Below are 16491 nucleotides of genomic sequence, written 5' to 3'. Positions count from 1 at the left end.
AGCAGTGTGAAAAGCCTGAACAGTAAGTTAATGGCTGATTTAAAGAGATGCAGAACTAGAGTATAAATGCCACAAATGTATTCCATGGGATTGTCTTCACTGTATGTACTTGTGAGCAATGTTTTGTGCTACTGTTTACAATTAACAGAACTCACTTTTACAACAGTAGGTACTAGATGCTGATTCAAAATTAATTTACTGAGAAAGTATGCTATTGACAATAAGCAGTACAGAAACAAAACATATACTGAACTTACTAAATCAATGCCAATGATTGATAGCGTACTTACTATTACTGAATTTTATCACTGAAACATCATCCACATGCTATTGTGTATGCCAACTGATGCTCCAACCCCGAAAAAATTTACTCAAGAGCATAATTTTCACTTCAGTGGTATGAGTCATGTGAGGAAAACTATGCACTTGGGTAAATCTTTGCAGGACTGGAGTTTAAGTCAGTGATGATCTGCTACTCACTTTTTAATATGACTGATGTATTTCAGTTGTACAATTACTTTAGAAGTAAAGGTATGTTACAGCAACTAGAATTTACTGTGTTGGACAGCAGCATCATAGCTTATGCTGGGTGATCCCAGTTCCTGGCACCAAGGAATTAAAACTGGCCATATTTCTATTCAAATACAATAGACAGTAATTCTCAGTTTATTTGGCAAGACACCTCCTGTAATTTATTCATATCTGGCATTAAAACACTTATGATATGGCCTCCTTACCTCTGAGATATGTCTAGTCCAAAATCTTTCAGCTCTTTAACATTTTACTGCTACCTAAAATCCAAGGTTTTGTTGTTTTTTTAAATAAAGAAAGGCTTCAGAAAAATGTTTTCTGAACTAACCTAGGACTGGAGTCAGTATTTGGAAAACTCCTCCAACAAAGCTTAACACTAAAGGTACTGTAGCTGAAATGGCCACTGCAGGTACCCAAAGGAACTACAAGTCAGGTTTTCTTTGATAGCAAGGGAAAAAAGTGCCAGCTCTTCACATTAGCATTCTTGGCCTGAGAACATCAGCACCAACAGGTCAGAACAGCTTCTTGAACTAATTGCAAATGGATACAAAAAAGTTTAAAGATTTTCTAGAATTAAATAAATTCTGAACTCAGATTTACAAGACTCCTTTTCAAAAATGGATGCAACCAAACAGTAGTGTTAACTGAAGGGTAAAGTACATATCCTAGCATTATTGTTGTTTCTGTTCATAAAGAGAATAGCTTCTTCCTGTGAGCAGTTTATTCTACAAATTTTAATGAAAGAGTTGAAAGAATGTTTTAAAATGTCCCCATAGGTTTCCTCCAATCAGTGTCTGAACATCAAAAGAAAAGCTAAACTTGTGCATGAGTGTTTGAATACATTCAAAATAGATTCCTTCTGGAGACCAACTAAATTTAGGAGTTAGTACTCTTTACATCCACAATATTGCAGCTGGTGATCAACCTTGATGGCTCTCACTACCTATTACATTGTTATAGTTTTAAAAATCATATGTATTTAATCCTTTAATCCATTAACATTTGGTTAATTGTTACATGCTTTTCTCAAAAAAATAAAACAGGAAAAAAATCAATGTGCAGACATTTCTGCACAGTATCTCACTCCATTTGCATCAGTTTTTAACCTACATTTCCAAAGTGTGGTTTGGTGATATATCAATATTGGGATTATTAAGATTACAATACAATTTAACTAACTATACAGTTGGACGTCCACGAATAGTCTCACCCTCCCACATCTTTTCTATATCTATACAATAAAAGCAAGGTATGATGGCCAATATCTTTACCTTCTAAGAGAGCCAAAAACAGTGTTGTGTTAATTGTGGTAGTAGGATGGCTGAAAGCCATTCCTTGTTTTGTGACCCTCTAAAGTCTCACAAACTAAGCAGCATGAAGGCAACAGTCTTAGAATAAAAGACCACCTAACTCCTGCAAGAAGTGATTGCACCAAATCAGCAGGTGGCACTCTTCAACCCAACTTAGTCAGTTAAATCCCAATGACAGCATGGCGTTGTGGGGCACTCTGCTGTGGGAGTTGCCGTCACTTGGATGAGATGCACAGTCAGGATTCTGATCATCTGTGATCATTCCAGATTTTATAGCACTGCATGTAACACAAGAGGTGTTAACTTGAATTGACGGTTAGCTAGGACAAGGAATTGTTACATTCTGCCTAAAACTCTCCCTGTGCTTTAAACCAAAATAGTATTAAGGCATGATTCTGCAAACTTTTAGTTGTGTGAGCATTAGTTATGCAAGTAGATTCAGCGAAATCAATGTAATTATCCATGGAAGACAATGCAGGATTTGGCCCTTAACATTGAAGATCTCCTGGTTAAGTCAATGATCTGAAATTCCCCCCCACAAAAAAAAGTCCTACAAAAAGTAGAAACTAGATCAAATTACAAAGGATTAATATAAAGAAACACCACAAGTATGTAGGGACCAAATTAGGAAGGCCAAGGCACAAAAATGAGATTAAACTAGCTAGAGACATAAAAGGTAACAAGAAAACAGTCTAAATACATTAGAAGCAAGAGAATGACCAAGGACAGGGTAGGCCTGTTACTTAACTGGGGGGGTGGGAGGGGAGAGAGAACAACAGAAAATGTGGAAATGGCAGAAGTGCTAAATGACTTTGTTTCAGTTTTCATCGAAAAGGTTAGTAGCAATTGGACGTCTAACAGTGAATGTTAGGGAAAATGAAGTAGAAGGAGAGGCTAAAATAGGGAAAGAACAAGTTAAAAATTACTTAGTCAAGTTAGATGTCCTCAGGACAACAGGGCCTGATGATATACATCCTAGAATGCTCAAAGAGCTGACTGAGGAGATATCTGAACCATTAACAATTATCTTTGAAAAATTATGGAAGACAGGAGACATTCCAGAGGACTGGAAAAGGGCAAATATAGTGCCAATCTATAAAAAGGAAATAAGGACAACCTGGGAATTATAGACCAGGCAGTTTAACTTCAGTACCCAGAAAGATAATGGAGCAAATAATTAAGCAATCAATTTGCCAACACCTAGAAGATAATAAGGTGATAAGTAACAGTCAGCATGGATTTGTCAAGAACAAATCATGTCAAACCAACCTAATAGCTATCTTTGACAGGGTAACAAGCCTGATGGATAGGCAGGAAGCAGTAGATGTGGTATATCTTGAATTTAGTAATGCTTTTGATACAGTCTTGCATGATCTTATCATAAACAAACTAGGGAAATACAACCAAGATGGAGCTACTATAAGGTGGGTTCATAATTGGTTGGAAAACTGTTCCCAGAGAATAGTTTTCAGTGATTCACAGTCAAGCTGGAAGGGCATAACAAGTGGGTCCTGCAGGGATCAGTTCTGGGTCCAGTTCTGTTCAATATCATTATCAATGATTTAGATAATGGCATAGAGAGTACACTTAAAGTCTGAAAACAATACCAAGCTGGGAGGGGTTGCAAGTGCTTTGGAGGATAGGATTAAAATTCAAAATGATCTGGAAAACTGGAGAAATGGTCTCAAGTAAATAGGATGAAACTCAATAAGGACAAATGCAAAGTACTCCACTTAGGAAGGAACAATCAGTTGCACACATACAAAATGGGAAAGGACTGCCTAGGAAGGAGTACAGCAGAAAGGGATCTAGGGGTCATAGTGGATCACAATCCAAATATGAGTCAACAGTGCAATGCCGTTACAAAAATAAAATAAAATCTATCATTCCAGGGTGTATTAGCAGGAGTGCTGTAAGCAAGACATGAGAAATACTTCTTCGCTCTATTCTGCACTGATAAGGCCTCAACTGGAGTATTGTGTGCAGTTCTGGATGCCGCAGTTCTGGGTGCCACATTTCAGGAAAGATGTGGACAAACTGGAGAGAGGCCAGAAAAGAGCAACTAAAATTATCTAAGATCTATTAGGGAAGATTGAAAAAAATTGGGTTTGTTTAGTCTGGAGAGGAGAAGACAGAGGGGTCATGATAACAGTTTTCAAGTACATAAAAGGTTGTTACTAGGAGAAGGGAGAAAAATTGTTCTCCTTAATCTCTGAGGATAGGACAAGAAGCAATGGGCTCAAATTGCAGCAATGGCAATTTAGGTTGGACATTAGGGAAAAAAAAAAACTTCCTGTCAGGGTGGTTAAGCACTGGAATAAACTGCCTAGCGAGGCTGTTGAATCTCCATTATTGGAAATTTTTAAGAGCAGGTTAGATAGATACCTGACATGGACAGTCTAGGTAATATTTAGTCCTGCCATGAGTGCAGGGGACTGGACTAGATGACCTCTCAAGGTCCCTTCCAGTCCTACAATTCTACTTTATTCTAAAACCTATGTAACAGTTATTACAGTATAGGTTGCAACTCAGTGTTATGAAAGAATTGTATTTCACACATCTAAACCTGTTTGATACTTAAAAATATGCTAAGTAAAAAAAAGTAAATTCAGAAAGGGGAGAGGTACAGGGATAGCAGGGAGACAAGATTTTATAGCACTAAAACGTTCTCGTTATTCCAGGAGTAAGTCTATACACCACTAGAACTTCCACATCCCTCTGCTCAATCTCTTTCTGAAGAAAAATGTATTGTCATGAACGCATTTGTGCTCATTCATGCAAAGTTTCCCCCTAGTGCCAGCATTGTGAAAATGACTAACCACAATCCTCACCAGTTTCAGTGTTATAGAACAAAATGCATCAGTAGTAAACCTACCCTAATATCTCAATTACTGAGGGACAATGTTCACTCACTGATATAATTTTGCTTTCCACAACCATCTCTCTGTACAACAACTTTTCATGAGTGATGTACCCAAGTATTCGGATTCTAGTATCTAAACTGTATTGTTAAATTTATTCACCTAAATTTGGGTTATTGCTGATTATGCATTATATGTATCTTATGACTTTTAAGACAAACTTTGTATTTGTGGATAATCTAAGCACTATAACCAGATGTACAGATGCTATTTTCTTAACTTGTGCACTATATAATTTTTTTAACATTTGCTTTAATAAAATTTTTAGTCTGAAGTTTTCTACAGGGGAGTGGTAAATGAACTGCATTATTGTAAATTTAAAACCAACTAAAGCCAACATGAGATACCCAAGGCCCAGAGCAACCTGAATCTAAATTCTGCATCTCTAAATTCAGACAGGAAATTCTACTGCTGCAATTTTATGAAAATAAAATGAAAAAGGTTTTAACGACCTAATATGAAAATTCTGCAGTGTGACTGCCTCTATGTTATTTTATGCTGCCCCACAGTTTTACCTTTTGAGGGGTTACAGATCTTTGTAGTAACACATTACAGATTTCTAAAAAACAGGCAGTGGATTTCAGTGCAAATTCTGTGGCCACAGAATTAGGGAATACATAGAACCTTGAGAATACTTAAGATTTCATGCTGTATTTAAATATTACAGTCAAATTGTCTGTATTAGGCCCCAATTTTACAGTTTACTTTGTGTATGTGTATCTCTGTGGACTTCAACTGAAGCCAAAGTCGCTCTGTATGGATACAGGAGTATGCTTGGGTGCAGTCAATTGTAGAATCAAGGGCTTAGTTTACAAGTAATTTTTTGGCAACTTATTGAAAGTATTTCTTTATATAGGCACAAGGCCTTTTTTCCCCCCTAATAAGTCATCTATAGAACATCCAGAGAGAGATTAGAGCAGACAATGACATACTAAAGGAAGGCAGATTTAACAAATTCAAGTCTCAAGTACCTCCATCTATAGTAGGAAACTGACCAGTTTTTGCCAGTGATTGTCAGCAACAGATCCCCTAAACCAATGTTGGAAATAACTGAACTGTTAGTATCAGAACTGGTTTTGGTCCATTACTGGTCAGTCAGTTTTTTAGTGTAGACCAGTGTCTTTTACATATTCAGAACTGCACCAATGTAAAGGTGTGATTTTTAAGACTGATTTAAACTGCAAACCAGTGTGGACACTATTTTTTTTAATAAACCTGGTTTAAAACAAATTAAATGTCCACACTGTTTTGCAGTTGTTTAAAAAAAAGTCACACCTTTAAACTGGTGCAATTTTGAATACAGACAAGGTCTGAGAAAAGAAGCCAAGCTCATAATTTATCTGGACTGTACTTTAGACACACAACAAAATGAGGCAGTAATAAATTGTCAACTTCATTACCTATATAGTCAGCTAACAATGCTACAGGTTCAAAAATTTTGCTTCTTCAGTTAAGCAGCATTTAGTATGGCTAGTGGATCAAATGAAAAACACAGTCCACCTTCCACACAGCTCAGTTTTGAGAACCATGGTAGTTATTTATTCCCAAATTTTTTCCTAAATGGTTGATCACTGGTTTGACTGTTAACATTAAAAAGATCAGATGAAGTCTCAACTGGCATTGTTCTGTTCAGAGAAAAAGTTAGCGAGAGTAATGTGTTTCAAGTGCTTACACAGAGGTTGTTCAGAGGCATTCTGCTTGATACGTAGTGGTGAAGATTCAGAGTACAGATGGGGGATTTTCTGAAAGCTCCACCAGCAACAGACAGCAGCTAATCTCACTATAGTAAGAATCAATTGCTTTATCAACCTGAATGTGTGGTAGGTGTGAAGGGAAGCCTACAGATAGAAAAGTAAAAGCTGCCACTTTCCCCATCCTAAATACTCCATTCTAGTGGCTTATGTAATTTATGTAATAAATAGCTTCCTATCGCATATAAAATAGAAATCACTTTCAGGAAAAGAGGATTGAAAGCCTACATCAATGCTCTCTCCTCTGTATTGCAATTTACTTGTGTAATGTACGCATCACCCATAAGACTGTTAGCATCTTATCTTTTCACCAAATTTAACTACAGTAAATTGGATTAATTACCATACAAATTAACTAATACTAATGTTTACAGAATTGAAGTATAAAGGATATTTCAATTATCTTAAATGGGAAATAAAATTAATTCTTCCAAGTTAGAAGTATACAACAGAGTAGCCTAAAGAAAAAAGCTAAAAAAATTCTGAAAACTTCAGCCAGCTATGCTGATTCTAAAACTTTTCCAGCCAAATAGGTATCAGAACACTGCCAAATATTTTAAGCTACTAGCAGAAAATTTACAGCAAAAAGTAGAAGTGTGTTATATGGCACTCATTAAATGCTCCAGAAAAAGTCAGTGTTGCACCTCAACCCTTTTTACCTCAATGCAATCTAACAATTCACCAATAATGGATACTAACTTTATCCGTTAACATGGCATCCAATCTGTGTATATGGAAGTGTTTGAGTAAATATTTAAAAAAAAATTCAATCAATTTCTTAAACCATTCTAAAGAAAAACACACACACACACACACACTTCAGTCAAGTCAGCACTTACATTCCAACTGGAAGTACACCAGAGATCTGTTATACTGTAAAAGTGAGACTTCTCTTTACAAGCTTAGTATGATGAAAAAGTGACTTTTCATCACCTCTAAAACCAAACCTTCTGTTGAGTATGCTCTCAGATTTTTTGATATTTTGGGGGGCGGGGGCCGCAGGAGTAAGTACAAGGAGGCATGGGTTTGGCCTGTACTAAGCTTCCCTACTTCTGTTTTATTGAAAAGAGATTAATGTTTTTGCATCCTTACCTTTTCACTGAAACACTCAAGCAAGTCTTGGACATACCCTCGCATTTCTTGCAAAAATTTATACCGTTCACCAATACCCCCAGAAGACCCTTCTAATCGTTCAATTGCCTTGGTAGAGTCCTCTCGGCTTTGCTGATGTTTCTCATGTTGCTGCTGATTGGCTTTGTTCAATTCTTTCATTGAGTCCAACCTGAGGGACAATGGATAGATAACAAATTTACATCGTAAACTCTACATAACGCAAACTGTTGAAGATATTAATCTGTTTCAGAGTGAGAGAGCACAAGTACCAAATCTCTATAAGGAAAATATTTTCAAGGTACATTCACTACCTGTGGTTTGTCAATGCTTTCTCCCTTCTCCAGTTCTTATCAGCAAGGAGAGTAGTTTAAGTTACATGAGCTAGACTCTGCGAGGTCCTGAGTACAGTCAACTCCTGTTAATCCCAACAGGAGTCGAAGGCGCTTAGAACCTTGCAAGACTGAGCCTTAAGAAATTAAAATAGAAGCAAAGGCATTATGCTATATCTAGCAAGACATATAATCTAACACAGCCTCTATTATACTGCACTGACTAGACGCACTTCAGCTAATGGAAAGTTTTTACAACAAGGGGCATACAAACCAGTTTTGAAGACATTACAAAAAGCGTGGGCTGTTCATTCTAAAATATTTCTCATTGCAATTGGATTGTTCATACAGTAGGATCTTTTTGATACCTAACAAGGAGATTACAATGTTTAAGCCCTAAAAAACCCTCAGATTTTAGCCTAAAATGTAAGATGGTTATGTATTCAGGAAAAAAAAAAATCTGATTTACACACTTTATGTTACTTCGTAAGCTAAACATCTCACTGTCCTTTCAATTCTTGACTACAAGATTTTTTTCAGTGTCCAGAAGATGCAACTCAGATCTGTCTTCAACAAGATCAATTTGCCACAATTTAAAAGCTTCACTTCCACAGAAGAAATCCAAGCAGACTTTTGAACAAAGTTTCAATGTCATCTTCATTTTGTTTTTTTTTTTAAAATGATGTGCCAAGTCAGTGGTTTTCCAGCGATGAAATTCTGCATTTGCTCGAGATTAAAGGGTGCCTGAGGGAATAGAAAGCTAGAGGACAAGTCTTTTAAGTCTAAAAAAGATGGTCTGCCCTACCTGTCTTTAAGCTGTTTCTTTACCAAATCAATAGTAACAGGAGTCATCTCATTACTGGGAGTTTTGAAAGGAAGTGTATTATCTGTTTTTTGAGACTTGGTCTCTGATGATCCATAAGCAGCGTAAGTGTAAGGAATGCCATACGATGAACCATAAGACATTGTCTGGTAAGAGTTGTGGTAGTACAGATTATTCACTTCAGTAGGCTGACTTGCTTGAACCTATAGAAAGAAGACATGTAATACTCAAAATGCTAATGTCACTTCTTTTAAAAACATTACTTTGTAACTTAGTTTTGGCATTTTATATGCACAGATAGAAGTTACTCAAATCAAAATGGTTATTAAAATGAATCACTTTTCATAACCTCCTAATGAAAGATAGATGGGAACAAAGAGTGAAGATGTGTTCGCAGAATTATGGTCTACAGTAATTAACAGAAGCAATCTCTTCCATGGAGAATTTCTTAGCATGGTTATTATTTGTAGTAATAACTCATGGCATACTACTGAATGCAGCAAGCCTGCAACACCCAATTACTAAATATCCTAAACTGTACTAATCTCTGCTGTTAATACAGATTAACAACGTGCCATGAAAACCCTTACAAACATTTTTTAATTTTAGAAAACAGCTTTCAAGGCCAACTAGTGTCCCCTTCCAACTCTGGGCCAGCTACTTCACCATTGCTCAAAGCCACGAATCGCAGCTACCACAAGGCATAATCCTACACAGGTACGGAGTCTTCCCAAGAGGTCATAGGTAGAGCTGTACAAATGAGTTTTCAGTTTGCTGACCGTACTAATAAAAAAAATAATTCTGAGTCAGACGAAGTTTTCGTTGAATCCAAAATGAAATGTCATTTAAAAAAAAAATAAAACTAGTAAGTTTTGAAATGAAAAGTTGATTTGAATATTAAAAAATCAAAATGTTTTGTTTTTAAAAGTGTCAAAATTAAATGTTCTGAGGTTTTTGGGAGTTCCCCCCCCTTTACATTTTTTTCATGTTTCCCCCTTCCCCCCCAATGAGTTTGGTAAATCCGACATAATTTGAAAATTTTTTCCATTCAACCCAAATCTCCATTTTTTGGCCAAAACATTTCCCCTAGCTCTAGTCAAAAGTAGGCTCAGGCATTGGTACATCTGGATGAACATGTACATTCATTAAGGCTTTAGATTTTATTAGCATGTCTTTCCAGTGTGGACTTGATATCGCTCCCACTGAAATCAGTGGCAAAAACCTCCAATTGACTTTAGTCGCAGTAGTATCGGGCCATACACGCCTAACAACTTCTGGACAGGAAGAATAGAAACAAAGTTCACTTCAAAGCTTCATTACTTACTGGCCCTAGTTAGCTAATAAGTGCTAGTCAATGCTACCACAATGCTCATTACTCTCCCATAATGGATGGAAAGCAGGAGCAAGACACCACCTATTTCCATATGAGAGGACTTTATAAATTGAAGTTATACCACTAATCTCATCAGATCAAATTATACCAACCAGCATAATACTGCTTTGAGTTTGGGGAAGTTTTAGTCAATATATGCACTGAAAGGTTAAAAATCCTATACCTTTCCCAAAAAATATACCATCTTTTTTGAACTATTTGAATACATGCCTGAGGTATGTTAATTCCTTTTCGTATCTGTTCCTGTTCCCATCGACTGAGTTCTTCATCCTGTTCCCCAGTCACGAGAGCTTCGTCATCGCTTCCCTCAATACCTGGGCACCCAAAGGAAATGAACAGACAAGATAAAAATGGAGATAATGGATTTATATCAAGGATATTTCATTCCGAATTCCAATAGTTAAATTTACGTAATCATTAGAGTAAGAAAAAACACCTAATGCTTATTACAAGTCAGAACCTTGCTAATCTTCCATGACCAAGAGATCCGCCGTAAATTCATTTTACACATTAGCTAGTAAATAATCAAAAGAATAATGTGGCACGATACATTTTGTTCAGTTGACAAGCATAGCTTTAATTAGTTTATACTTAAGAGTTCACCACAAATATTTTGTATAATTAAGTTTTCATGAAACTTCAGAAAAGCACTGTGCTATTAAAGCTTTGCTCAAAAGCAGAAATGGGCCATTTTTGTGTGCAAACTGAATGTGTTTATTAGCTAGATTCTACTTTACCATAATTCCTTAAAATGGATCATTAAAGTTTTATGACATTGAGTTCAAATAAAATATTCTATACCAAACTACAATGTGGATTATGGTAAACCAAAACTGCTATTAGTTATGCAGAACATTTTGTTTAAGGGCTTGTAAAGGTCAGGGTGAGTAACCTACAATGAAAATAGTTTCTATATTTATTAGATATGCTATCATCCTTCCAAAAACATTTTACCTATTTCCTCTGCAATCTTTTGCCTTTGGGATTTTTCCTTCACTGAGAATACTATTCTTCTCTTCTCATCATCATCTTCATCATCACTGGCATCATTTTCATCTTCTCGAACAAGGCGGCCTTTGCCCGGCTCATTGTCAATAGGCGTAAAGTCCCCAAGTTCCCGAGCCATTTGACGCTTTTTTCTAGCGGCATGAATAAAAGCAGCATCTGGGATTTCTCCTGGAAACATATGTTTACAAGGTTAAACAGCCAATGATTGCATCCGAACTCAGTGAGACTCTTTGCTACTTGTCTACTGCCATATCAGCTGAGAAAAATGGTACTGCAGACATCAATCCGTCAGTATTTCTTATCAGTAAGGAAAACAGACGAATCCAAGCAGAAAAGATTTTTAATGGTTAAAGCACTCTCACCCCTTTCCAGGGTGGCCTAAGAAAGCTCCCTTTTCTGCTCGTAAGAACTTAAGAGTCCTCCGGCAAAGATAGGGAAGACAAGATATTCCACACAAAAAAACAGAAGAAAGTTTAAAAATATATACGTTTCAGGCCTTATTTAATACATTCCAGGGGCAAGAAGGGCAAACATATTTTCTCCCTGTTAAGGAAACCAGAGGAAAAAAATCCAAAAGAAACTATTCTGATAGGCAAGCCCTGAAAGATATTTCACAGGCTTTCAGAAAATGCAGCAGTATATACAAGCTGCATACATACAGCATAATGTCACCTCTTGCATATAATAGATATAGCCAAGTAGATAGTTTTCTAGATTTAATTCTTTCTTGAACTTTCTTGTCTAAGTTTAGACAAACTATTGTTGATGTCAGCTCTTTTCCCTTGCTCATGTGTTCCTGATGACTATGGGAGCCAAAATGGTACTAATCTTCCAATAAAACAGCAATCCAAGGTTCCTCAATCTAGAATTCCTATTATTTGTATTACAGTAGTGCTAAACAAGATTGAGACTCTGGAGGCTGTGTAGGCACAATACAATTACTAAAGTATTTTTTGTTTCTTAGTAAGCAGTGCACTATTTAAATGGAATATCATCATCTCACATGATTTTTGTTATGTTTCAGATACTCTCAAAGTTCATGAAGCTAAAAATCTCTGGTAGCATGCAAGAAATACAGTTTTGAACCAGCAATATATAGTCAATGCACACATTTAATGATTTAGAGTCATTAAATGTAATGCTCCTACCTTTACATCATGTTCAGAAATTAGTGAACAGTATATGCTGCAGAAAGCCCTTCCTGCATGATTCTTTTTTAATTTACATTTTCTGAAAAGACATCTCATAGTGCAGTTATCAATGCAGATAATAAATGTTAAAAAATAAATTGGATGCAGGCCAAATCCATCAAGTTCCCCTCCAAAAGATAACTTCCCATAGTCCATCCCTGATGACAGTGCCTTGAATATCTTTAACATAAGAGGTTCTGTTCTGCTTCCCTCAGCCTCTGTGGTAAGCACTTGGGGGTTCCCTCCTGGAGTCACTGGTATGGAGCCGGAAGTCCCAGTTGGACATCTCTCCCCCAGTAAGAGCCAGCAGCAGCAGAACAAAGTACCTGCTCTGCTACCCTCAGCCCATTTAGCTGGGAGGGAGGGTGATTCCCCTAGGGAGGTGCTCCCAGAGAAAGGGTAGCTTCTTAATAGAGTCTGGAGCTGTGTGAGAAGGTAAGAACCGAGAGCAGCTCTTCTCTCATTTTGCTCAAAGTTTAGTCCCTTCAGAAAGAGAGATTACCATAGAACTTAACAGAGTAAGACAAAGATAGTAAGGAAAAATGGGTGAATAAGGGAAACAAGGTGGCAGACATGTCTGAAAAATCTGTACAAGCAGTCTGTCTGCTGCATGTACCCAAGTTACATTATTTTAAGAGGGAATTAAGATGGATCGATGGTTGTCTGTGGATTGTGAGCATGAAGGCAACAACCTTATTCCCCAGACAAAAAGCTTCCTTATGTGCAAATTTGCTAGTTATTAAATTCATGAAGAATAACATTTCAAACTAATTTGTTTGGCCCTTAGGGTCTGAAGAAAATATTTCTTAGTCTATTTAACCAAGTTAACAGCATTCAAGACACTCAAATAGGGGGTCAAAAGTGTAAGAACATTTTCTGGTGCCTAAATTAAGGATAAATGCCAACCTGCACCACAAGACAGGTTACTTGGAGAATTACCAGAATATCAACAACAGAGGTGGGTTTTGAGGACATTCAATATTTCAGAGTTTTAGAAAAACCAATGCTGTAACTAGAAGGGGTGTTTGTTTAGTTTTTTAAAGACCAGAGACTCCAGTTTGAGTTATGCTTCATTTTGAAATATCACCCCACGAACTTGGCACCTGAAGGAATTCATATAAATACCTAACTTAAAAAAACCAAAACATTTTGTTACAGCCTTTGTTTTCAGCATATTAAACTCTGCTATTTGATACTGTGGTAATTAAATGGTCCTATTTTAGTTCTTAAATGAATCAGTTCAGTTTTCCTAGTTCTTCAAAAACAGTGTGCAATTATATTCTTCCACAGGCCAGCAGAATATGGATGAACCTTGGAAAGTGGACATTTCCATTTACTTTTAAATTTTCATTTCTAGTCACTGTTCGAGGGTGTGTAGGTGTTAAGCTTGGGAAGAGTGCATACAGCTGACTGGATATCAGTACTTACATTACAAATGTTAGAGACAGCATTTCCAAACCCACTAAACTAGATTTACTATAAAGTACAAACCTGGACGGAGAACATTCAGAGATGATAAAGCACTTGAAAAAGTTCCCCCGGTTTTAGGTTTTTCTTCTTCCTTCTCACTTTCGACTTCCATCTCTTCTTCACCTTGTTCACTGTTCACAGTCCCATCTTCTTGGTTTGCTTCCTTAACCTGTCCTGTTTTCTCTATGGCCTGTTCAGCTGTAAGAGAAAAGTCTATATCTGTTTCTTTCTGTGAACATTTTTTAAAAGCACCAGATATGCTTACGTTTAAGACAACAATCTCATTAATTTTTAATTACTGAACTTACAAGGAGAAGAACATATGTTGTGGCTTCAATAAAAAACATTGAAATCTTCTCAAGTTCACACTATACAGTCTGACCAGTCTCAGATAGGAAGACTAATGCACCCAAGAAAACATTAAATATTAAGTTCACACAGTCAAGCATTTGAGAGTCAGGAAATGCCAGAATTAAGGCTGCCTATGCAACCTTATTGTAGCCCTGCATACATATGCATTATGACAGTCTTCAATGACTGAACACACTCCTTCCCCCCCCCGCCCCCCCCCGGAACCCTGCCTCACTCATTGCACAAGATGGACAGTACCCACTGAATGAGCAGCTATCCAATATTTTATTTTATTCTCATTAATCAGTGTGTGGCCCCAAACCTGATTTACTGCACACCACTCAAACACTGCTTTGAAGACAATTATTAATTTCAACAGAGGCTTTTCTATGACAATCACCATTGTAACATCTGAGTGCTTCACAAACTTACATTCATCTTCAAAATACTCCTGTAAGGCAACATTATTTCCATTCTACAAAAGGGGAACAGGCACAGAGGCATTATCAGAAATGCACACTAATTTTGGGTGCCCAATGTGAGATGCCCACGTCCTGAATTTTCCAAGAATTTAACATTTCATAGCTCTTTATTTGTTCAGAGCACAGATCTCATTGACTTCAGTTGCAGTTAAGCACACTCAGCATTTCTGCAAATCCAACCCCAACTGCCGCAAGATGGACACCAAAAAAAAAAAGGAGGAACATACAGTAGCCACCTGTGAAAAGTCTGATTTAGATTACTTGCCCAGCATCACATAGGTACTCTATGGCAGAGGCAGGGATAGAATCCAGTTCTTCACAGTTCTATTCAACTACAAAACCATCCTTTTACTTCCTGCAGTCCTCTGCCTCATTCTCTACATCCCATCCCTGGGCAGGCCCAGATTTTCTGCCACAAGTGAGGCAGGGGTCCTAAACAACCATGATTGACTCCCTGAGCAACATACATTTTGTGCACTGAGAGAGGCAAGGATCCCAGAGGGAAAGTTAGTCTTTAATTACATGATCATAAACGATCATAACAAGATACATACAGTGGCCAAATGAAGGTTACACATGCAACCTTCATTCTGGCATTTTCTCACTTTTGAGTGCTTGACTTTATAACTAACATTCCTTTAATGGAATTTTTTATATAATTTCCTAGGTTTTTTTTTTAAATAGCAAACAGAAAAAATAGAAATGCCATCATTTGAAACCATACTGAGTCTCACACTATTCATCAGCTTGCCATGAACCTTCACAGCACAGACGCTCCACCTAAGCTAACAGTAACTGACAGCAGTAGTAGGTTACCATCCTATATGTGGTCCAGCTGTTAGAGGGAGATGAAGCACACACTTTGCCAGTAGGCTTCAGTTATTCGCTGACAGCAGGAATGGTGAAACTCAGGAACCCTAGGCTCTATTCCAGGTTCTATGGATGTGTACTCAAATGGTTAGAGAGCTTTTTGCCCACCACTCTTCCAGCCTGTTCTCATCTCAGTCTCTGCCTCACCTCCCCATGCTCATTGATCCAGTCCTTAGTTTGGAACACACAGATGTAGGTCACTTCTTCTAACACAGGATCTCAACATAAGGAATTCAACTCTACCAACCCCCTCAATAATTTTCTCCCTCACTTTAATGCTCTCCTTTTAACACCTGTGTTGAGAGGGCATCCTGGCAGAGGAGTGTGCTAGATGCAGATCCAAACTTTAGCTGTTAGAAAGCAGAAGTACAGCGTGATTTAAAGAAATGAGCCTAGGCTTGAGAGTCAAGAACTAGTCAGCTTTAATCCCAACTCTAATGAGGATTCACTGTGTAGCTTTCTAGTAACTGTCCTCACCTCTCCATATCTATTTCCATAACCATAAAATGGGGATAAATTCCATCTACGCCAAAAGGGTGCTTATGAGGATTAACTTAATGCTTATACAGACTGCTATGAATACGTAGAGCAATCTAAGTATTAAAATGCTCAGTCTCCCTACAGAATTGACACTGCATCTTTAACACAACTCATTTTTATGAACAGTATTTAATCTTTCAGTTAATACAAGTTACTACTAGTAGTAGTTTTGCAATTACCATCTGCTGGAGAATTGACTTCTGGTTTAACCTTTGATTTTTCGAGATCTTCTTTGTATTCTTTCTTCAGTAGTTTTACTATCTTTTTGCTGTAACTTGATTTTTTCACTTTAAAAACTTCTTCAGCTTCTTTAACAAAGAAAATCAGAAAACATTAAGTGACCTGGGAATAGATTGGTCAGCTACAACTCACAAAAATAGTTTCCATCTGTCAAGTCTTTTCACGTGGT

At 37.2% G+C, this 16491-nt stretch overlaps 1 protein-coding gene across 1 annotated transcript in view; it reads right to left on the bottom strand.

The window, feature by feature from the left end:
- Positions 1–16491, bottom strand: part of PAXBP1 (PAX3 and PAX7 binding protein 1) — a 34662-nt gene that overhangs the window by 16618 nt on the left and 1553 nt on the right. The window contains 6 exon segments of the mRNA XM_074970666.1: positions 7606–7795; positions 8761–8981; positions 10382–10485; positions 11126–11347; positions 13861–14037; positions 16262–16390. Coding sequence (XP_074826767.1) covers positions 7606–7795; positions 8761–8981; positions 10382–10485; positions 11126–11347; positions 13861–14037; positions 16262–16390 — 1043 coding nt within the window.

The sequence above is a fragment of the Natator depressus genome, chromosome 1, assembly GCF_965152275.1.
Source record: "Natator depressus isolate rNatDep1 chromosome 1, rNatDep2.hap1, whole genome shotgun sequence".
NCBI classification, from domain to species: Eukaryota; Metazoa; Chordata; order Testudines; family Cheloniidae; genus Natator; species Natator depressus.
The sequence above is the reverse complement of the archived record's forward strand: the minus strand, read 5'-3'. Positions and strand labels throughout refer to the sequence as shown.